The following is a 24,435-nucleotide window of genomic DNA, read 5'->3' on the forward strand; positions in this document are numbered from 1 at the left end:
TGAGAACACAGAATTGCAATAGCGACAGCAGGCACCCGGTGAGTATGCTGCAAACCGTGGCTAACGACGGCAACTGAGCCGAGAAAGTGGAAAAGTATGTTTTTAAAGTTCCGCCAAAGATGATGGCACGTGGAGTGTGCTGAAGCAAGCAGTCTAAAGTGAGAGGGGACCCTCCGTGGCATGAGGAGAGAGCAGCTCGGTGGATTGGGCCCGAGCAACTTTCACACACAGTAGAAATAGCATGCACACGCACGCAAAGCAAAACAAAATCCTTTTTTTATTTTTATTTTATTTTTTTTGCAGCGGCAGGTGTTTCCTGCCAATTTAGAAACAGAAGCCTCTTTCCGTCACAGTTTTTGGGTCTCCAGCTCCTCATTAGCTCCATATCAACGTGGGCCTCGGGTCAGGAAATATCTCTGTTCACCCGACAATAACCCTGCCTTTTATTATCGAAGGATTTGGAAATGACGCATATACTTCTTAAAAAACAGAAGAAAAAAAAAACAATGGATGTGTGTGTGTGTAACCGTGTGTGTGCGTGTGTGCGCGCGTGCGTGCCACCGAGCAGGGTTCTGTTGCCATGTATCACCCTCAGGTCTATAAAAAGACGTGAGTATCCTGGGAGACGTGGATCTTGCCTCGGCTTTCACTCTCGTTCTCTTTTCTTTTTGTTTGTGTCTTTTTTTTTTTTTTTTTTTTTTATATACACTGACTTGTCCTTGTCCCATTCTTCTGCCCCCCCCCCACCTTTCACAAACTCTTCCGCCGTCCTTCTCCTCCTTTGTCCATTCCTTCCCTTTCTCCTGGTCTCCCCCTTTGTCACTCTCCGAACCCTCCTCGCCATCCTTTCTTTTTCCTAACTCCCCATTCCTTTCTCCATGTCATCTCTCTCTCTCCCTCCCTCTCTCTCTAGGCATAGGGAACACAAATTTACACTTTATCCCCATAGCACATAAAAAAAAAATTGTGAACAATATAACCTAAAATAGTTTTTTGGTTTTTTTTTTTACATTGGTGCTAAAAATATATTAACAGATAAGTCAGGATAACATAAAATTGAAAGATGAATTAATTGCTGTTAAAATATATAGTATATATACATTTAAATGAAGATAATGTTAAAATAGAAATAGAACATTTTAAACCTTGTTGTTTAAATGTGTATACTATATACAGATGAGTAAATCTAGCCTTAAATAAAAATAGACATTTTTCAACACTGCTGTTAAAATATATAGATTTTGATATAGAATAGAATATAGAGAATATATAGAGTTATATAGATATATAAATACAAATAAGGATATATAGATGTTGACTTCAATACGGACAGAATTGCACTTAAAAATATGAATTTACTGTGAATTGGTAAAGGTAACCTATAATGTATTATGTGTAGACATGGAGAATTACAGTGGACGTGCACACTGTGTTGCGTGCATTTCCCATAGGTTGCCATAATAACGTCCGCTGTTTGAGAATTGCGAAAGGTTACATCAGATGAAAGGAGATGAGACGTGAAGTTCCTCCAGAGCCCACTGCCAGCAGGCCGTCTGCCATTCCAAAAAACGAAAGGAGAAGGAAAGAAAACACAAACAAACACACAGCTGGCAGAAGTTACACAAACACACACACACGCGCTTATCCTTGCTCACACCCTATCTATCTTCGTGTTAACGTTTAGGTTTACTCGATACCCCCCAATATTTTCTTGTTGAATGTAAACATTTTTTGGTTAATTGTGTATTGTATTTGTATTTGTATTTTTCTGATTTATTTTCTATTTTTATGTAAGAATATTGTATATAAAAAACATCTTCTACTTACTAGTTTAGTCTTGAGGGTTTATTAAATATTGCCAATTATTCAGCTAATTCTAAGAGTAATTGTGTCTTTCCAAAGTGTAAATGCACTCATGAAATTTTTAATACTAAATTCCTTTTTCATTTTGGCCTTTTTTTTTCCCCCACTTTTTGCTCATACACACTTTTCACCTTGTACTTACAGTATTTTTCACTTAAACTGGTGACACAGGAACCAGGACATTTCATGTTTATCTGGGGGAAAAACAACCCCACGCAGTGTTTCACTGCCGCACACTAACAGTAACATTCCAGTTACTCAACAGGGATGAAAAATAAATAACTTACCTGTGATTCCCAGCAGCAGAGAATGGAAAAACAAATAACTTACCATTTTCCAGCAGCAGAGAATGGATGGGCGGAGAAAAAAACCCTAACAAGTCAAATGCTTGGTCCCTGAGGAGTGTCATATCCTGGCTCTCGCTCACACCCACTGTGGCACGAGGGCTTCCTAATTGCTATATTTTGGCATTTTCGCTCTCATTCTCTCTCTGGGCTGCAGTTGTCTCTGGTACGTACGTTTTGCAGCACAACTCCATGTTGTGCTGCAAAATGAGGGTCGGGATGTTTTTTATGTCGATATTATTTATTTTGTGACGTTCAAGTGTGCAGAAGAATGTGTCTTTGTTAGTGTGTGTGTCCGTCTGTCTGTCTGTCTGTCTGTCTGTCTGTCTGTCTGTCTGTCTGTCTGTCTGTCTGTCTGTCTGTCTGTCTGTCTGTGTGTGTGTGTGTGTGTGTGTGTGTGTGTGTGTGTGTGTGTGTGTGTGCGTGCACCGCAACCTTAATCAACCTGTGTTAAAAAAAAAAGAAACACTGATCCTGATCCCAAGTATGCTATTTAAATAGGGGGTGAGATGGAGCAAGGTGTAGTAGCCATGGCAACCTGGTATCCATTAATGGAGGCTTCTCCCAACTGGAGGGGGAGGAAGGGGGGGGGGCTGCTGAAGTGTGATACCCCTTTGCAAAAGACTGTGTGTACACACGCACACTCCAGCAGAGGAAGAGGAAGACTGCTAATTGAGGACCGGCGGTGCTGAGTGTACAGAGCAGGGCCGTGGATTGTCACCTTGTCGTGGTGGAGAAGCTTGTGTGGTACTGAGATCCCGAGAGCGATGCCCTCTGGAGCTATGCTCCTGGTAGAGTTACCCCGGCGGTAAGGTCGCGAGGGAGGTCCTGACAAAGCAATCCAACCAAGATCTCAACGGTGGAAGAGGAGGAGGATGATAGCTGGCTTTTGGGAAAGCATCACAAAAAAGCTGGGATGGCGGGTGAAGGCTGCACCAGAAAAGGGCCCCTTGTCATCATCTACTCCATGCCACTGGATCCTGAAAAAGATCCGTCAAGGACCCTGTGGTGACTGTCCGTGCACCAGTCTCCCCACGCTAAACACAGTCATGCACAGGTGCTCTGCATAATGGGAATCCACCAAACATCCCGGATTTAGTCCTATGGTGACCGGCAAGTGGCAATGGGGACAGAATTCTCAGATCTGGAAGCTCCTAGTCATGAGCCTGTACATTAGGCGGTGGGTGCTAGATCCAGTTGCTGGCCTCTTGGAACGAGGCTTGAAGAGCCCTTCAGCAGCTGCACCTATGACTGAGCAGCACTCTTTAGGATCCACTTGCTCACCCTACCCGGGGAAAGGCTAGGAAAGGTGTCCTAAAAATTGCCTCAAACCTCCCGACTTAATTACCGCGTCCAGAGGGATCACCACATGCGGTCAGAAACACAAAAATATGAATTTTGAAGCCTGGAATGTGCGCACACTGATGGATAGTGCAACCGAAGGACAACTGAGAGAGGAGCAGGGTAGCCACACTTTCTTAAAGAAAGGAAAAGCAGCTGAAGAGCTTAGGATCCATGGTGTTGGATTTGCCATCAGGCACAGCTAAGCTCATCAGTCACTTCTCTGAACTTCCTGTTGGGATCAGTGAGCATCTCATGACCATCCATCTGGTGTTTGCCAATTGATGAAAAGAATAAACATTGAACGCCTGGCTAAAACTACCACCCTGCAGCGACTTCAGCCTCTCTTGGGGAAAGCCTCCAACAGGAATATCCTGATGACATCGAAGAGGACTGGAGCGTGCTAAAAGCCACCATCCTCAATACCTGTAGAACCTCCCTTGGGTACATGTAAGAAACTGGTTTGGTGAACAACACAGATAAAACAGCTGATCTCCAAGAAAAGGAAAGCCTTTCAAAATTAGGCCTGTCAAAATGATGTAACCTGCAAGGCCAAAAGAGTGGCTTACTCCAGAGCCAGATGGACGACCAGAGCCAGGTGAGAGAGCTTAAGCACTCTTAGAGGACAAAAAAGGCTCCGGAAGTCCAGAGACTGGCAGACTCGGGTCACAACAGAGGCTTTTTCAGCGCCGTCTAAGGCCGTCTATGGTCCAAGCTTTCGTGGCTTAAACCTGCAGTGTTCAATGGACGGGCAGGAACTCCTGAAGGACAAATACTCCATTAACTCCTGATGGTAGGAGCACTTCCAGAAACTACTTAATCGCGAGCACAACTGAATCAGACATTACCGGTCTCATCCCCCAGAGTCCCTTAGAGAAGACACGGAGAAACCCCCCACCATGACACAGGTTCAAAATGCCTTTAGGAGCCTTAAGAACCAGCTGAGATCTTAAAGGAAGGTGGACCAGCATCATTGCACCCACCCTGTTTGCCATCTTCATTACTGCCGTACTCCACCATTCGTTGGCGAAGAACTGCCACAGGTGATCCCAATCCTGTACGGAACTAATGGCAGGCTCTTCAACCTTTAAAGGCTCAAGGACAGGAGTAAGTCTGCAACACACCACCATCATGTAACTTCAGTACACTGACAACAACTGCATTGCAGCACACTCCAGAGAAGACCTCCACAGCATGTATGCCTTGGCTTTGCCAACGGAGGTCAACCATCGCCTGAGGAAAAGAGTCTTTGAAGACCGAGACCTAAAAGCCCAAACAGATCCTGTACTCACACACATTGCACTGGACAGGTGCTCCTGGAAGAAATCTGTGTAAGGAGCTGCCAGCATGAAACAGAACTCTGGCTTGCCGCAGAGACAAAGCGAGAGCACGGCAACGAGAGAGAGAATAAGGCTCAACTACCACCAACCACCACCACTCTCCTCATGGATCAGCCTCTACAGCCATCTGAAGACCCACAAGTAGACAACCATAACGGAAAGGACAGTCATACTTTCCTCGAGTGATCGCCGATAATGACCGCCTTTGCAAAAGACTACGTGCACACACACACTCCAGCAGAGGAAGAGGAAGACACTGTTAATTGAGGACCGGCGGTGCTGAGTGCGCAGAGCAGGATCTTGGGGAGTCATATGTTTCTGAGATGTGTTTTCCCAGAAAGCTAGAGTTAAGCCTAATCGTTGGGACTCGCTGGGTCTAATCCACTGTTTCCCAACCTCTTTTTCTGCCACGGCACTCTTCTTCCACTGAAATAATCCCACAGAACTATACCACTGTCCTGTTCCACAAACACTATAACTGACATTATTATTATAACAGTTAGTTAAGACTGGCGGACGATTGGTTTGTACTGAACAAACCTTTTAAATGTTTCTTGGGACAATTGCATTCACAACTCTAGTCCATCGACTCTGGTCGATGAGTTCAGGAATTCCTCCCCTCCTCATTGTGTGTGGCACAAAGTAAATTAAAGGAACGAAGAGTTGGAAAATTGAATGACTCTTTCCTGACTGGCTCGTCAAGAACCGAATCTCAAAACAGAGTCAAACCTTTTATCGCTACTATTAGGTCTCACTTTCAGTGTGAAACTAGAGCTAATTCTAATCAACACATAGCTGCCGTTCTGGCTGGAACTGATGATTTCTTGTAATTTTGATATTGCGGCACACAAGCTGATTTCCATTATGTATTTAATTGTGGAATTAGTGTGTTGTTTGAAAAACAGTGTTCCTAATGAGTGTGATTTCCCTACGCCCTCCCCCAGATCCCCTACCTGGCCGACGGCGTTCGTATCCACGGGGAGAAGGTGTCGGAGGCTCTGCGTCCCTTCCACGACCGCATGGAGGCCTGCTTCAAGCAGCTCCGCGAGAAGGTGGAGAAGCAGTACGGCGTCAAGACTCTGGTGAGGAACTTTCTCATCCTTAGTCTTTATCTTCACCTCGGGAGGACAATTTCATTTTGGAGCTTGAAAGTAGCAACGTCTATATCAGCCACTACTTAAAGGACCATGCCGGTGTCAAATTTACTAGGCTTTTACACATTACCCCTCGACCATTTTCCTGAAAGTAGCTCACATTTGTAACGCACACAACAAATACAAAATGCAATAAGTTCATTAAGTACCTGTGACAAAGATAAGTGTTATTGAAACTGTCAAGAGGGAGTTTTAAGGTTATCTTCGTTTGAATTTCAAATGCTTGATCTCAGAGCTTATTTGTTTTTAATTGCTTTTCATTCAAATAACTTGACGATATAAATAAAAACCAAAGCATGTACAAAGAAACAACAAAATAAATAACCTAACAAGAAGAAATCGAAGAAAAAGAACGAACAATAACAAATTGGGCGAGGATACAATAGACCAAATGATGGCAATAAACAGGAGTAAACCTAAAAGTTAACGACAGACCATAAAATAAATCAATAAAATGGCGGGGCGGCTGAATCGCTTCCCATCTTTTGTCGCAGACTAAAGACCCATCTCTTCAGAGGACTCCTTGACTCTCCTTGCGCTGACCTGTCCACCCATGAGGGGCTCTTTACTGGCTGACGCACTGAGTGACCGAGTGTCTCCCCGTTACGCACGGAGGAAAACAAATACATCGTCAATAAAAGAGTATTAGGGTCTTTCAAAATAAGTACCCCTGTGTTTCGAGAATCAACTCGTAATTTCTCCCCTGACGTCGGGACCGGCGAGCAGAGCGAGGCGCCCCGCGGCACTCTCCCCCCCACCGTGGCACCCGCACCACAACCGCCCTGTGTGTGTGTGTGTGTGTGTGTGTGTGTGTGTGTGTGTGTGTGTGTGTGTGTGCGCGTGCGCGCTGCTCCCCTCTGCGGCAGCGATTGGGGAGCAATTTGCGCACATTGTGTTTTTATAATGGAAATTTTTAGAAATTATTATTTAACAAAGTTCCTCATTGAACGAACCAAAAATAAAAAAACAAAGCACCGTGCCCCCGTCTGCATTCAAAGGTTTAACCAGCGGGCTTGAGCCGAGCCACACGGCCCCTCGCCGCCCGACAACCACGGCGCATTTGCCTGCCGTGTTTACGACACGTACGACAGCGCGCTGCGTGGGACGCCTGTGTTGCTTGTGCGCATGCGGGTCAGTTCAGCACCGTGGCCCCTCACACTGGAATCTGACGTGGACCACATTTAAAAAAAATAATAATAATAATCGAAACAGCCCAACAAAACAAAATGGGATCCGAGAAATACATCGGAATGGAGCGCTAAGACTTGTCGCGTGAACGTGAACTTAGAGACGTTTGAACTGTGGCTGTGATATGCAGTGGTTTGACACCACGACAGAATGTCCTTATCATAACTCGCGTCGGCTAGATGACATAATGCAATGTAAAGTAAAACCTTGAAAACGAACAATAAACAACACGCCTGTAGAATGTGGTCTGTGGTTTGAATGTTTGCATCAAGTCAAATTATTATTCTCATTCTTTTTGCTTTTAAAAACCCCGCCCCGTCAGAGCGTCTCCTTCCATACATTATTCAACATCTTACTTCCTTTATTTATATATATATATATATATATATATATATATATTTTTTTTTTTTTTTTTTTTTTTTTTCCCGGTCCAAACAACCCAGGGAAAAAGGGGGGGGGGTGACATTTCTCGTTGAGCCATATGATTAATGAGCACGACGCCGCCGGGAAAACGGTAAACACAGGAACACAGAGAGAGCGAGAGGCTTGTTTTTGTTGTATTTTTTTCACCAATACTATCACCGCACACCTCTCATGAGGACGTTTATAAAAGCTTCATTTGTCTGTTTGTTTTGCTAATGTTAATTCCTGTGATTTGCAGATCAAACTCTTATTCCTCAGAGTTTCTGTTTTGTTATACATATATATATATATATATATATATATGTATGATGTCAGCTGCCGTGCTGTAGTGAGGATGTTCAGGTTTGAAAGTGTTGTGCTGCTGGCGACTGCTCTGCTCTCCACCCTCGACGGATTTAATTGTTGCTTGGCCAAGCTCTTTTTTTTCTCCTCCCCTCCCTCTCTCTGTTTGGCCCTGGAGGTAAAGGGGGGATTCTCTCTCTTTATAAAGGAAAGTGTGCCTTGTGAAAGGAACGCACGAGAGAAGTGTATTCCCAACCTTTTTTTTTTTTTTTTTTTTTTTTTTTCTTTCCTCCCCCTACCACGGCACTAAACCACTGTCCCGTTAACCTGCTGGAAACGTCACAAAACATCTCAAAACTGCACAACCGTTGTTACGACCGCGGCTACTAATGCAGTAGTTAGTGACGCAAGACTCGCAAACGATTCGTTCGTAACGAACACATCTTTTCTAGTGATTCAGGAGTCCGGCAAAAGAGCGGGCAAGCGAGGGAATCTTTAACTCACAAACTGAAAATAGCGAGCGAGGCGTTTTTATCTACATGGGCGCGGGTACGCTCCAAGGAGGCCACCATGTTGCACCCCCATGGGAGGGTCATTCAGTTGGCTGCGACTTGCAACCTCACCGCTAGATGCCACTAAATTCTACACCCTGCACCTTTAAAGCGATTCCAAAACATTTGACACAGCGGTTGAGAAACGCGGCGATAAAAGACATTAAAAGACATGACGTGATGTTGCCAAATATACAGAAATAGCCAAAAACGAGAATTAAATAAAAAAAGATTAATTTAAAAAATAATATAACAAAAAAGGATATTGAACTTTAAAATGTTATCCTTGTCATTTTTTCTGGTTCTAGATATTGTTCTTTAGCGTGGAGCAGCAATCCAATGCCCGCAATGTGAGATTGTCTCAATCTGTTTTTTAACGTTTTATTTCTATGCTTTTATTCTTCCTCAATTCAGTTAACTTCAACCTTTATTGTCCCTGTTTGGACATTTGTTGTGCAGTCAGATAAAACGCAGGACAGACTATAATAACCGGACACCTCCAAATGATAATACATATAAAAAACCGACGCGATTAAAATAAAAACACATAAAACTCTTCAACCTCGGCCTTAAAATACAGTGCCTGCCCATAAAAAGCTAATTCAAATGGATCAGCGGGATCTTTATGTTTTCTTACTTTTCTTTTATGCCTCGTGGGAAGCGCTTTGGATCGCTCTTGTGTATGAACTTCAATGGAACCCAAACCCTTGCGTCATATTTCTTTCCATCACCGTATTATAATTTCACCTTTCAGCACGATGTATGGTAGGAGAACTTTTCCTTATTATTATTATTATTATTATTATTGGTTTTTTTCTCTCTTTTCCATCCACACAAAAGACTTAATTTCATTGCTCCACCTGGTGTCCTTCCAATGCCCCCTGCTGCTGCTGCTGTTTTCTCTAAATTTCGTGTGATTTATTCCTTGTCTCCTCCATCTTTCCTCCTCCCTCCCCAGCCGCCGGTGGACGAGCGCCGCGGCTCCCGTCCTCGCTCCATGGTGCGCTCCTTCACCATGCCCTCGTCCCAGAGGCCGCTCTCCGTGGCCTCCGTCAGCTCCATCTCCTCCGACACCTCCCCCTCGTCCCGGCCCGGATCGGACGGGTAAAGACCCCGCGCTCCGGTTGTTCGCTGTCGTCTGTCCAAGCGAGCGCGTGGGGGGGGGGGCATCAGTGAGGACGGGTTTGCAATGTTCCAAACCAGACCTTGTTCAAAATATTGGCTCCCATCATCTATAACTGTTTGGAGTCGCTGTGCACTTTAACTATTGAGAAACTTACCACTCCGCTGCAGCTTCCCAATGCAGTTGAATGGGGCAAAAGTCTATGCCTTAAAAATGGCGTTAGCGTTAGATGCATCTTTGCGTATTTTTTTTGAACATGCTTTAAATAACGAGAACACATTTTTTTAACCGCATTTTGCGCAGCGCGTCCAGAGTTTAACGTCAGCTACGGCAGGTTGCCAGGAGGAAGCGGCCCAGCTTCCTGTGTCTAGTCTCTTACGGTAATGCCGATGTAGCCAAAATCGTCAATGAAACCTTGAAAGGCTTGATGAAATGCACGGTTATCCCCCGTTTTTTTTTCCTCTTCAGTTTAACATATTGAGACTGTCTGACTATTTTCAAAAACAAGATTCATGACTGTCAGCGAGACGTTGCAGCAGAGTGGTAAGTTTCTCAGTGGTAAAGCGTTCAGCGAGGTTTTTCTATAAACAGTTGTATCCCTTTTCCACTGCACCAAAAACCCGTTAACACCCGCTAACATTCGGCATTTGCCACCAGTGGGAAAGGAAAAAAATGATTTTAATCGGCTCCACCTCCGGTCGGCTCTGATGTGAACGGGTCACCCGGGTGGACCGGCTAATTTTGACCGCTTTACCTGCGCGATGTGTCGCGCGTTGAAGTTCTGTACACTGGCCTATAAATAGACAGGAATATCCGTGTATTATGCCATCATTTCATTGACCTTTTTTCCGCATGGGGGACCGTGACGTGAGTATGGGGTTCGCACGTGGGGACCACAGCGGAGAACCCCCACTGTCCCCGGCGGTCACCGCTCCCTGCCACGGACCGCTTTGCACACCGCGCACCGGCAGCATGGGGGACCTGCTCCACGCTGCTTCTACTGCAGCGTGGTGTCGATTCTTTTCAACGGCTCCAAAGACTTTTTTCTTTTTTCTGTTTTACCGTTTTATGTCATTGTTTGTTTACGTTGCGGTCTCCTGCTCCTCCTTCTACTGTTTTATTCCCGATCACACTGGGACCATGACACGCCCCTCTTCCAACGCGTTCATAACATCGTACGTGAAGCACCGGAAGAAAAAAAGCCTGTTTTTGTGGGTTTTAAAAAAACCCAGGCCGACCCGCTCATTTTGGTGTGAAAACGGCATGACAGTTTAAATGCTGGAAACCAACATTTAATCAGGTCAGGGTTGAAAAAACTGAGAACTGATCCATTTAAGGATGCACTCAGATTCCAGTTCAGATGGGTGCTCTCATTATTTTGGAGAATGACGAATAAATGACAAGAAATGTCCATATTAAATCAAAATTAGTCGCTTATCAGGACATCCCAGAATCCCAGCGCACAGAATTATAAATAGCGATTGAATCTGCCGCTCAGCGTCCGTTCCAAAAAGACGCAGACTCGGGGAGGGGGGCAGGAATAACCCTCCTCCGCCTTCCTCCCTCGCCAAGGTTCGCGCTGGAGCCGCTGCTGCCAAAGAAGCTGCACACCAAGTCCCAGGACAAGCTGGACCGCGACGAGCCCGACAAGAAGGACAAGAAGAAGGAGAAGAGGAACAGCAAGCACCAGGAGATCTTCGACAAGGAGATGAAGACCACCGACATCCCCCTGCAGCCCGCCGAGGCCGTCATCCTGTCAGAGACGGTACCGAAAAACCATCCCCCTCCCCCTCCCCCACCTTCTGTTCTTATTCCGCTGGTAGTTCTGGCTTTTCAGGATCCCCGACCCCTCTTCAGTGTCCTCCTCCTTCCGTTGAATCCTTTTCTCCTTTCTCCTGCCCCTTCTCTCCTCCTGCTCTCCATCCAAACCCAACAAAAGATTTCTGGGTTGTTCCCTCGTTACCAATTGGGAGACTGGGTGCAATATTTTGGGGTGTTTTGGCCCCGTGATGAGAATTCGCAGCGCGGGGCAGAAGCACGAGTGCCGCGTTTGATAAGAAATGGAGGTTTTTATGGCCCCCAAAACCGAAACATTAAGCCACGTTCCCGGCTGAACCGTGGGTATTCAATTGCCTATTATTTCCCACGCGTCTTCTCGTGATTTTATTTGAGGCCAATTACGGAGTTGTTTGTTAACTTACAGTTCGAGGGAGAGAGCGAGAGAGAGTAGCCCCTAATCTTGACTAATCTTTTTATATTCAAATTCCGGTCGCGTTATTGCCGGGAGAGAGAGAGAGAGGCACCCTCCCATGCAAAACAATTATTCGTAAACCCCAAATAAGACATTGTGAGTCAACGGGCGCATTTATCAAAATTGTGTCGGCTCCAGAAACACGAATAGCGCGACTCTAATATGCTTACGGATGTACACACACAGACTCTAATCTCACTGGAGATGTGAAAGCAATTTTCTCCTTTTAAACGATCTTTTATTGATCTGACTTTTATTACATTTCAACTGAGGAGCGCTCGCTTTTTTATCCCTCCCCTCACACAGCGAATCCCGGAGCCTCCTGTTGCAACACGCTGCTTACGGATCCGGCGTCTAATTCAAAATGTCCAGTTCAGTGTTTTTCAGCCGCCGTGCCGCGTCACGCGAGTGCTGCCGCGAGAGCTTGCCGGGAGTGGCGTGAAAAGTTTTCAAATTCTGCTTGAATGGAATAAATCCGTCTGTTGCAGGATCAAAATTGCAAGGCTGCACTTTTTAATTCTTTAATTTATCCGTTCCACAAGCTCGAATTTCACGCTGGAAGTCAGAGATAATGGTAGTGATGTGATTCGGTTCCAATAACAACAAATAACTAGACCTTTTTTGCCTTGGACTTTAATATGGGCTCGGTAATTATTTTCAGTAGAAGTTAAAAGATTCACTCACTCGCCCACTCTTTAGCGACTCTGATTTATTTCAAAGGTTTGTTTGCTACAAGCAAGTCATTTGTGAGTCTTTAGAATCGTTTGTGAATGAGGCTATTATCTGTCCAAAATAATCAACGCATTTCTACGGTGGTGAGAGCTCAACGCACTTAAAGTTAAGAAAACACAAGCAAATTACAAAAAAAAAAACAGCTGCATTAACATAAAACACAACTGCATTAACATAAAACACAACCACATTTGCAGGAAACACAACCCCATCAACAGGAAACACAACCCCATCAACAGGAAACACAACCCCATCAACAGGAAACACGACCGCATTAACAAAAAACACAACCGCATTAACAGAAAACACAACGCGATAACAAAACAATTGCATTAGGCGGAAACACAACCGCATTAACAGGAAACACAACCACATTAACAGAAAACACAAATGCATTAACAGAAAACACAACCACATTAACAGGAAACACAACCGCATTAACAGGAAACACAACTGCATTACAGGAAAAACAACCGTATTAACAGGAAACAACAACTGCATTAACATAAAACACAACCGCATTTGCAGGAAACAAAACCACATCAACAGGAAACACAACCGCATTAACAGAAAACACAACCGCATTAACAAAACAACTGCATCAACAGGAAACGCAACCTCATCAACAGGAAACACAACCACATTAACAGAAAACACAACCACATTAACAAAACAATTGCATTAAGAGGAAACACAACCGCATTAACAGGAAACACAACCACATTAACATTAAACACAACCGCATTAACAGGAAACACAAATGCAGTAACATAAAACACAGCCCCATTCACAGGAAACCCAACCCCATTCACAGGAAACACAACAGCATTAACAGGAAACACAACCGCATTTACAGAAAAAACAAACCCCATTAACAGTTAACACAACCCTATTCACAGGAAACACAACCGCATCGACAGGAAACACAACCGCATCAACACAAAACACAATCGCATCAACAGAAAACCCAATCGCATCAACCAAAAAACCCTGCGAACTAATCCCTGATTCACTGAATGACTGATTCACTGACTGCCTGATTCATTGGCAGGGGTACACTCACTGTGAACGTGATTCTGAATCACGTTCTCTCACAACAGACTTAGAGCTCAACAGAACTGACGGATGAACGGATCGTTTCAGGAAGTGATTCAGTTCAGTTCATTCGCACAAAAGAATCGAATCGTTTGCAAACATCGCCACACTGTCACCGAGGCGGTAGAAGCTGTTTTCTCTGGAACATCGCACTTAAATGGCTTCGATAATAAACTGTGGATTGATATAAAAGTTGTTTTTTCTATTTATTAATTGCATGGAGGAAGCAGATGGAGGATTTGGACCCGGTGGTCTCACGTGGCGCGACTGGTCTGTGATAGTTTGCATTTATCACAGAACATTTACTTCAATATATTGTATTGCAGATAAATCAGTGCATCCGGTGTGGCTCATTTCCGTAATGTGGTTTTGCGGTATTCTCTTAATGCCGTTTCTGTTTTTTCGTAATTTGCTTGTGTTTTGTCTATTTCCATGTGTTTCCTTAAGTTGCAGTTGAGCTCTCAGGGCCACCGTACAGTTCTATGTGTTCCTGAAGTTTCTCGTGGTTGACAGGATACCGGTACAGTGTAGTGCCGCGGGATCACTTCATTATAAAAAAAAAAAAAAAGTTCTTACTATTCAAGTGCCCCAAAATGACACACGTCTGTCTGTCTGTCTGTCTGGCTGTCTGTCTGTCCGTCCCCAGATCAGCCCCCTGCGACCCCAGCGACCAAAGAGTCAGGTCCTCAACCTGATAGGGGGAGACCGCCGCCTCTCCGTCTCCCCCTCCTCCGCCACCTCCAACTCCTCCTCCTCCTCCTCCTCGGCGGGACCCCCGCCCATCACCCCCCGGACCAAGCTCTCCTTCAGCCTCCTCACGGCGTCCAGTAAGGCCCATGCCCCTCCCTCTGTCCCCCTCTCTCCGTCTTTCACCTTCACTCGCTCGTCCTCGTCATTTCATGTGTGCTCACTGGTCACGTTTTTAAAGAAACGAATCCAAATTCACACTTTGGTCCTGATGGAGCCTCTCTCCCCCCCGCCCCCCCAGGTCTGGACCTGAACGGTGTGGGTGGCCCCGACAAGGGGGAGACTCCTCCCCCGCTGCCGCTGAAGAGCAACACGGCCGACTACGGCAATCTATTTGAGAACCACGACCCGGCGGCGGCGTCTCCCACCACGCCCACCACGCCGCCGCCCCCGGGCCACCAGAGGGTAAGTGGTCTCAATGTGGAGGGCCGAGACCAAACCACGGCTCCTTAATGATGCACGGCCTTCACAATGAGCAACAATCACCTCCCAGCCTCCCCCCTTACCTCTATTAACTACCCTCATTTCCTCTGTCAAGTGTGTGTGTGTGTGTGTGTGTGTGTGTGTGTGTGTGTGTGTGTGTGTGTGTGTGTGTGTGTGTGTGTGTGTGTGTGTGTGTGTGTGTGTGTGTGTAAATATCCACCGTTCTGATATTTATGCCAGTTCGGTGATTGATTGGACGATCGCTCTGTCTCTCTCTCATCCATCAGCCGCTCTCTGTTAACCAATCGTATTTATCCGCTGTCAAACTGTCGTATCCCAGTATCTCCCGCTGTAATTCCTCACGATATGATGCCTGAAATAAACGAAGTTAAACTTAGTTAATGAACCTCAGTTGGGCCTTAGGTTCTAATTGTTTCCAAGAAAAAAGGTGCTATTTTATTTGTGTGTATATATATATATATATATATATATAATAAAATTCTTCAGAAATATCCTGGGATTTTTATTTGCTGATTTATTTTATATGCTATAAAAGCCATTTGATGATGTTGTTTTCTGGTATTAAAGTGAAATGTCAGCCTTTTACAAGTCAGAGGAGTGGACATAACGTGTTCCCAACAGATCATTTACTGCCAAACATTGATGTACATGAAGACGTTTCCTCCTTTGAATGGTTAATGATGACAACGCGGGCTGCCGCTAAAAAAAAAATATATAATAATAATAGTAAATGAAAAAAGGCAGTTTGTTTTTTTTGTTTTTTTTTCCTCCACAATACATAAAAATAAACCTTGCGGCGCATCGTCGGCCTCGTTAAATCGTTATCTTTATTTATGAACCTGTAAACGTACGAGGGCGTGTCATATTGAGCCGGATAAACCGTCTACGGCCGCTATAAATTTCACCCTCCGCTTTACGGTCGGTGGGAGCTGAAATTGGGGAGGAAAAAAAGGTTTGTTCCAGTGGGGGAACTGCGCGTGTAGGCCTCCGCCCCCTCCGGTCGCCCGCCCGGCTGTGGATTCACGCGGATCTGAACTTTCTCTCGTCGCCAAAAGTCGCTCCGCCCTCCAAAGGTCACCGCTGAATTATTTAGTCAACCGTATTTTCAAAAATATATATTCCCGTGTCATTATTAATACTTGATATTAATGAACTTGAAATGAGGAAATGAATCGTTCCTTATTGCGAAACCACCCGCGCGTGGTGACGGGGTGGCGGGGTGCGCCTCCATCCCGCTTGTTCACCGGGCTGCTTACCGAACAGAAGAATCCACAGAATATGGATTTTAAATGATTTCGTAACTACTCTGCCTAGTTTTATGACCAGTGTTCCGGGTTCAAGAAAAGTGTTCCACAGCGGCGTAAACACTGCAAACCTCCCTCGACTCCTGCCACATTGGACGAATCGGCATTCGTCTCTCCCCAGTCCCCGTTGTCGTTTCTGTAGATATAGATATATTCGGTTTTTTTATTTTTGTCTTCCAGCCCGTGCCGCCGCCTCCTCTGCCGAGCAAAACCCCCCCGCCGCCGCCGCCCAAGACCACCAGGAAGCAGACCTCCATCGATTCGGGGATCGTACAGTGAACAAACGGCGACAACAAACCCCAGAACGACGGCAAAAAAAACAAACAAAAAATTAAAATAAACACACACACCCGCATCAACACTAAGTGCCCTTCTTTCCACTTTCCACTTTTTTTTTTTGTTGTTCCCATTTATTTTTCTAACCAGGCATTCCTGTCAATACCTCATCCAGAGATTAGTTTTCAGGCTTGGGCTTTTAATGGCTTTTCCCACTCCATGCTCTCAAATATACCAGAGTACATAGCTTAACAAACCATTATTCCTTGATTCCTCTCTTTTTTTTTATTATTATTTTATCCATATTCCTACTTTGTACAGAGGTTTGTATATATGATTTTTTTTTTTTTTTTTTTTTTTTTTTTTTTCTTTCCATTTTGTTTTATATGTGGATTTTATTGTGATACTTTCCCATGTTACATGGACTGGCATTTATACGAGACATTAAAAAAAAAAAAAAAAAAAAAAGGGACTTTGGAAGTGGTTTTGAATTAACGGGGGGGCCGTAAAAAAAAAGGGTCGCGATGCAAATTCCGATTATTGATTTTTGTTGTTGTTTTTATTTTCCTTTTTTTCCTTTCTAACCGGTGACATTTTAGTCTTGGAGTGCACATACGACTAACTTTCCACCTGTGTCATAGGCCTGGTTTTCCCACCGCTGTAACCTTGGATTTGAACGGGCGATAGGCGACTGTTTCCCCCATGCACTACTGACATGCCTTTGGAATAAAACTTTCAAAATGTATGTATTTTTAACACGTGGCGTCTGCCGACTTATTTTGAGCTGCTGGAAACGGCCGCAAAACGCCGCGGCGTCTGAAACTCTCAACAATCTGATGAAAGGTGAAGACGCGCTGAGTGACAGCTATTGTTGTCGTTTCATTATCCTCCGCTTTTTCCACGCACGGAAATAGTAACGACTTCTATCCATCTCTCTATATATATATTTATATATATGTTTATGCAATTTAATTTACACAACGTTTCCCTCTCCTCTTTGCTTTCAAAGCCCACGCAGCCGAAAATGGAAATGTCGTGGCGCGCTCCGGCAACAGCGCATGAGTGGGGACAAAACAACATCTTCATTTATTCCGTCTTTCAACAGGCGTCAAGGTCGCGCCGGTAATTCCACGCGGTGAAGTGGAGGTTTTATGCAAATGTGCTCATCCTGGTTTTTTTATTTATTTTTTATTTTTTATCCCAAACGGGGGGGGGGGGGGGGGGGCTTGTTTAGTTTGGAATTCTGCGCCGTTGTTCAACTGCCGGGCCGCGGTGCACTGCCGCCGCCCTGAGAGCTCGCCAGGTGTGCCGCGGAAAGGTCTCAAAATTCCACCTTAAAAATAAAAAAAATAAATAAACAAAAATGTAGTAGCGGAAAACCAGCTCTTGCGTTGCAAGATCAAAATCGCGAGGCTGCACGGACTCGTCGGCTCCAGCCAGAAGGCCAAGGAGTATCACGGCGAAAGTGAGAACTGTGAGTCGTTGACGAAAGGTTCGACGACTCCTTGAGATTCAGTATCCGAGACGAGTCGGATCGGCTCCGGGTCGAGAACGGGAGTCTCACAAGAATCGTTCAATTCTCTCGATTATTTATTCACAATTGTAGAAGGATGAATGCAAAAAAAAAAGCCCTGGCCTCCTCCCGCTTTGGACGCTTTGCCGGAGCGACCCAAACCCCTGAGTCGTTATAAAGATTTGTCCGCCGCGACGGAATCGTTTGCGAATCTGGCATCGCTATCTGTCAAGTCGGCCGGGATAATAATGACGGTTCTATGTGTTTGCGCCGTTTAACGGGACGGTGGTGTGCCGCCGGAGCGTTTCATTGTCGAAGGTATTTGTGCCGGCGTACTGGGCGGACACCGGGAACGAGCGGCGTCTTCCCACCCGGAGCGCATGGCGATGCGCGTTCCAAACCCGCCGTTTCAACCCACGGCGGCGGCTGTGTCCGTGGTCCGTGGCGCAGCAGCTTTTTTGAAATCGGGGACTCCGGGACTGACCGGGACATCCGGGGCCGGCTGGCGGGGGCTCGCCGTCGAAAGAGACGAACTGGAGCCGGGAAACAGGATGTTCACGCCGATGAAGTAATGATGACATTTAACCACGGTGGAATTAGGCTTCTCCCTTTTAGAACACTCTGAATATCCGCGTTATTTGTCGAATGCACTTCATATCCGCACGACGTCCCACTGGTGTAATGCACCATAACATTACTCCCAGGGGGTCCATCAAGACGTTCCGGGGGGCCCCGCCCAGCTAAATGATTAATAGTTAAACGTATAAATATGAAATACTACTAAATACGAGATACACCCAGGCGTATTGTATCGTAGTCGATGTGTTGGACTTCTTGATGGTTGTTGTTGTATTCCAGCCCTGTATTCTTTTATTAAATGTGTATGTGTTAAACTTCCCTCCATGAAGGTCCAAACGCCGGAAAGATGAGGTAAGAGGTAACCCCCCCCCCGCCCCCCTTAGTTGAGGCTTTTCATCCATATTTTCCAGGTGACTTTGATAGAGGCTTATTAAGTAATGTAATTTGTTTTAGGTTCATTGTGTTTGGCCACATTTTTCTACTCCATTTCATTTTGTTAATTTTCTGGTTTATTGTATATGAAATTATTTTTCAATTATTATTATTATTTTGTTTTTTTAAGATTTATTGTATGAATCCCTTTTTTTTTTCTTTTTTTTTTTTAACAGTTTATTGCATATTGCCTATCATTGCATATTTTCCTAGTTAATCCAGGGTTGTTCTAACCTACAGTATATCTATCTATCCACCTGTCCATCCAACTATATTTTTTACACTTTACCAACCTCCTGCTGGTCCACCCAGGGTCGTTCTATCACCTTGCCAACCCCAATAAATCGGCCACAAGAATGCCTTGTTTCACCTCCCGTTTTCCCAATTTGTCCTATTTTAGCCAGTGTTTTAGAGCGGGTGTGTTTACCCGTCCCAGCTTCCGTGCTGTAAATTCGGCTTGTGGGGTTTGGCTTTGTAGCGCTCGCCCCAGGGGGCCCAGTCTCCTTTCGGCTCTCTCTGCTTTTTATTTATTTTTTGTTTGTTTGTTTATTTATTTATTTTTACATTTTATTTTTTATTTTGTTTCGCTGACGGCAACTGAGTGGGATCCTGCTGAGAAACGTCCAAACTGTGGCATCCGTGGTTTGAAGGGGTCTTTTTTTTTTTTTTTTTTTTTTTTTTTATATACTCATGAAATGAAGTTTTTTTTTTTTTTATCTCTAGGTTTTTCCCGCCCCCAATTAGTCTTTGAGAACTCGACAACTTTTCCCAGAGAATGTGATCAAGGAGGGGTGCTGCCGTCATACCGATGGTTCGGTTTTCATCTTTTGCCGTGCGCCATTGTGAGCATGATTTCACGTTCACAGATGGAGATACCGGTTCCCGTGTCATCTGGATCAGTGATTCTAACCCCCCCCCCCCCCTTTTTTTTTTTTTATCTCGATGACCCCCATTTTGAGTAGTTCACGATCCCCATTCGAAAAAGCTTTTGTCTCTTGGGACCCCAATCTGAGAACATTTCTTATTGCTAGATGTGATTTGGTGCAAACTTCCACACCTGTCGACAGCGGACTACAGTGGAGGAGAGAGCAGGGAGACCAGGATCAAAACATTCATCATTGTGCATTCACCACGGTGCCAAACAGCGGTGAAGTTTAACTATTAATCGTTTCGCTGCGGACCCCCTGGAACCTCTTGAAGGACCCCCTGGGAGGTCCCCGACCCCGCGTTGAGCACTACTGATTTAGGTGGAGGTGAGCAGACTGGCTCGTAAAGTCAAGCCCTTCAGAAGAGAAAAAAGAACGTTGAGCGAAACACAACAGCACAGTGTGTGTGCCGGTGCACACGGTGTGAATATTTAAACCGATCGTAAAACATAAGAGAACAGAATGTCAGTATCCTCTTATCCCCGTCCTTTGTTACGGATGCTCCTCACAACCCTTTTACCCGTTCTTCCTCGGCTCCTTGCTCCCCCGTGTATGTAAAACATTAAGATCCATTGTAAGCAAGAAGAAGACGAAAGCAAAACCTGTCGCTGTTGGAAACCCGGACGCAGCGTCCGTGCACCGGAAAGGGCCTCGATCCGGTCGCACCGCAGCTGTCCTCGTGATGAACCGAGACAGACGGAAGAGCAAAATGTTCGATACAGCCCCGTTCAAATATTTCCGTCCCTGCGCCGGCAGCTTGGACTCGCCCGTTGTCCGGCTTGGAACTTGCAAAGTATAGACGCCCGATATCCTATCATTTTTTCCTAAGGCGTCCAGAGCGTGACCGACGCCTCGCTCAGGGGCGCGGGCAGTGGCGTCCGCGCCCAGACGTGCGCATCTTCAGGGGTGGGGGGAGACCCCCTGCGTGCACGTGCAGAGAACACCAGAAAGGGCGCGGTCGGGTTCGAGCCCGGAGCCTTTCGGTGCCGATTCACCGCGCCCACCAGCAGCCGAAGCACCCCGAAAAACGTTCCGCAGTAGTAGTGTCCCGGTGGAGGAAGGCGATGAGGGATGGTAGTATTTCAGCGCTGGTTATATTACATAGTTATCGGGGAGCTGTTTTCGATAGGCTCTGGGCGATTTGTGCACAGGCTCCCTGTCTCTCCCCCCCTCTCTCTCTCTCTCTCTCTCTCTCTCTCTTTCTTTCTTTCCCCCTCTTCCTATCTCCCTCCCCCCCCAACACTCCATCCCTCTCTCTCTCCCACTCTCTCTCTCGCTACCTCTCTCTAATTGAGCAGAATTTGAGGGAGAGAAACCTCGTCTCCTTGTGAGAACTGTATTTACCAGACATCCCAAGGTGTGTGTGCGTGTGTGTGTGTGTGTGTGTGTGTGTGTCACTTCTTCCCCGAATAACACTGTGTGCGGTTCCCTTTCTCCCGGTTGACACATTTTGGATTGTTTGCTTCGAGGCTGTGTGAAAAATAAAAAATAAAAACGCAAATGGGTCCGCCTTTAATGTCGTCCTCTAAATAATAAAAGAGGGCACGATATGGCCCCTCCGAAAGCCTTGCAAGTGGGGGCTGTAAACATCCTCTGAGGCCGAGCTGGATTTATCCGACAGTCGTAAAACTCCCCCTAGCGGCGGCTGGATGGACTGTGTCTGGGTTTCGCGTCACAAAATACTGAATGTCAGCTTAAAATGGGAGAGCGCGTTTTTTTCCCCATGTTTTATGAACGAGAGATTTTGAACCTCATCCGTGCGGTGTTTGCGACGTGCGGGGGGAAAAAAAATAAAATCACAATTCACTTATATTAACTGGAAATCTATTGACGGTGAATATGGCGACGTCCAACGTTAATAATAATTTACGTTAATAGCGACGATTATTATGTATACGTGACTTATTTACTTAGTTTTAAGCCCAGTTCAAAAAAAAAATACTTTATACTATTATTTATATTATATTAAATGCTTTTCGTGCGCAGAATCCAACTTTCCATAGGAATGAACCGACTTCCCGTTTGTTCTTGTCGTTTGTCGGATTCGGTGTGAAGCGGGGCTTTAGTCCTGTTGCAGTAGGATGGTATTATATTTCTATCTGGTTAAGTACTCTTGGTATTATTGCTCATATCCATTTGCATAAGTGAGCCGTTCAAACACAGATTTCATTTTTTATTCTTTGTATTGAAACATAAAAGTCCAATTTATGACAATGTGTCTTTTTTTTTTTTTTATTATCCATTTATTTTGCCCCGGACTCAATTTAAAGTAATGGCCATCAAAGTTCTCCCGCAGCTCCTAATTCCGTGCCAAAAGCGACAGTTGCCTAATGCAAATTTAAAATTGTAGATGGCGGCTCATGCCTTCCAGCTGGTTTTCCATCTGGGGAATTGTCATCGCCATCCGGGCCGAGTGCAGATGTTCATTGTTGATCACCGGGAAGATGTGTCCCATATGGATCCTCCATCAGTCGATAGGAGGATTCTGTTCATCATGGAGGCTGCATCGTGTCATGACGGGAACGCTGAGTGATGTTTTTCATTTTTGTTTTTATTTTTTTTTTCTGGGACATGGAGCCACAACAGATTCTAATGTCAAAATTAATTAAAAAAAAAAAAAAGGATTCTCTTCTGATGATGTGTTGTAGGTAGATTATAGGTAACAACTAATTCCTAGTAGTATCAATAGATTGATATTTACTTCATCACCGCAGGGAATTTCCGGTGTCACAGCAGCTCACGTCAAAAATAGGCAATAATAATAAAGTACTAAGAATAACAAAAGAAAAATGAAATGTCAATATGCAAAAATAACCTAACAATTGGCTGAAAAATTGGCAATGCGAAATATACCCCCCAAAAAATACTATAAACACTAAAAAATCAATCTTATAATAAACATTAGACCTGAAAAAATGAGCCTAAGAATAAACAATGAGCAATTAAAATGTGGCAATATCCCAAAAAAAACCCAAAATATATAAATATTAATTACTTTTATATTATTATTATTAATGTATATATTTATATAAAATATATATAAAAAAATAGATATCATATTGTATATATATATATTGTGAATATATTATATTAATGTATTAATATAAATTATTTATAAAAATAATAAACAATTGTCAATCAAAATTTGGCAAATATACAATAAACCTAATAATAAACAATTCAAGAAAATTTGTGCTTTTTACTTTTACTTGTATTAGACGTATTAGGTAATATTAGACGCGTATTTTTCCTTCTTGAAGCTCCTCTGTCTGCGTCTGTGATTAGAATGCGGGCGGTGACTGCGGGTCAAACAAAGCAAGACGCGCTTTGATCGTGAAGCACAAAAATCATTTTGAATTGTATTTCGTTTGATTCGGGGAGGTTGTGCTGCCAGCCGCCGCCTCCTTGAATAATGTGGAGTTGTTGAATTGAATTATTTATAAAACTTAAGTTATGCTTAAATCACTGGGGTGACACAAAGTAAGACATTCAAATTTAAAAAAAAATAATAATGTATATCTCTTCGTCGAGCGTGGCGTTGGCGGAAATCAATACATATATTTACACCTTTTGTGTCGCAGAAAATCCCTGTGCGTCCCATGAGCTTCCAGTTATTGCATTTTAGTTTTATTTTGGGATGTGTCTCGTAGCGGGCTCTAACCCAGTGTTTCACAACCTTTTTTTTTTTCCTGCCGGTACACTTTTTTTTAAATGAAACATTCCCACGGCACGATAACACTATCCTGTTCACCACTAAAAACGCCAAAAACACGTGGGACTGTGCTTGTTATTATGGCCTGCTGATCGTTAGTGATGCAAGACTCTCAAACGTGAACACATCTTGTAAGTGAGTCGGGGGGGGGGTCACAAAATATAATTATTGAGGAGTGAAGTCCAAGGCAAGAAAAAAAAAAAAAAAAGGTCAAGGCATCATTCTCCCTTTGAATGTGACTGATTTACGCTTTGTATTCCACCAAATTAAATCATCTTGACGGAGTGAAATCGTTCTCGTGAGAATTCCATTCACAACTCGGGGGGGGGCGACTCTCGTTCGTCGGACAGGAAGTCCCCCCTCGCTCACCTCGCCTTTTTACGGAGTGACTCGTTAATTACTGCATCTAAAAAAAAAACAAAAAAACGATCAAAACGTTCACTTTCGGCGCTGTACTGCCTGGAACCGATTCGATGAATTATTACCGCCTTGCAATTTCGATCTTGCAACACAAGAGCTGGATTCCTTTTTTCCTTTTATCTCATTTCAAGTGGAATTAAATAACCTGGCGAGCTCTCACGGCACACTACCGTTAGAGTTATCAGTCAAAATTCAGTTGTTTTTTTGTGAAGTCAGTCTCTCCAAGGAGTAGGGCTGAGGGATTGCTTCTAAAAAGCGAGGAGGGCTTTTATTGTTGACACCTGCACCGTGGCTGTGATTGAACACTGTTTCTGAAACGCCTCCAACTTTAATAACTCCGGACGGACACTCCATCACTCTCCTATCCGCGGCTCCCATCGCGGATTGGACACTAG

At 44.5% G+C, this 24,435-nt stretch overlaps 1 protein-coding gene across 2 annotated transcripts in view; it reads left to right on the forward strand.

Moving 5' to 3' along the window:
• Positions 1–17,170, forward strand: part of dock1 (dedicator of cytokinesis 1) — a 191,977-nt gene extending 174,807 nt beyond the window's left edge. The window contains exons 47-52 of one of the 2 annotated variants that reach the window (XM_080021824.1): positions 5,833–5,970; positions 9,445–9,590; positions 11,182–11,374; positions 14,334–14,514; positions 14,676–14,839; positions 16,363–17,170. In XM_080021824.1, the coding sequence (XP_079877950.1) occupies positions 5,833–5,970; positions 9,445–9,590; positions 11,182–11,374; positions 14,334–14,514; positions 14,676–14,839; positions 16,363–16,461 (921 nt within the window). In that variant the 3' untranslated portion in view covers positions 16,462–17,170. Of the gene's footprint in view, positions 1–5,832; positions 5,971–6,536; positions 6,654–9,444; positions 9,591–11,181; positions 11,375–14,333; positions 14,515–14,675; positions 14,840–16,362 lie in introns of those variants that run through there. The other variant, XM_080021825.1, reaches the window with a different exon arrangement.
• Positions 17,171–24,435: the final 7,265 nt, after the last annotated feature.

Source organism: Zeus faber (genome assembly GCF_960531495.2).
Source record: "Zeus faber genome assembly, chromosome: 20".
In the NCBI taxonomy this organism is placed as follows: Eukaryota; Metazoa; Chordata; class Actinopteri; order Zeiformes; family Zeidae; genus Zeus; species Zeus faber.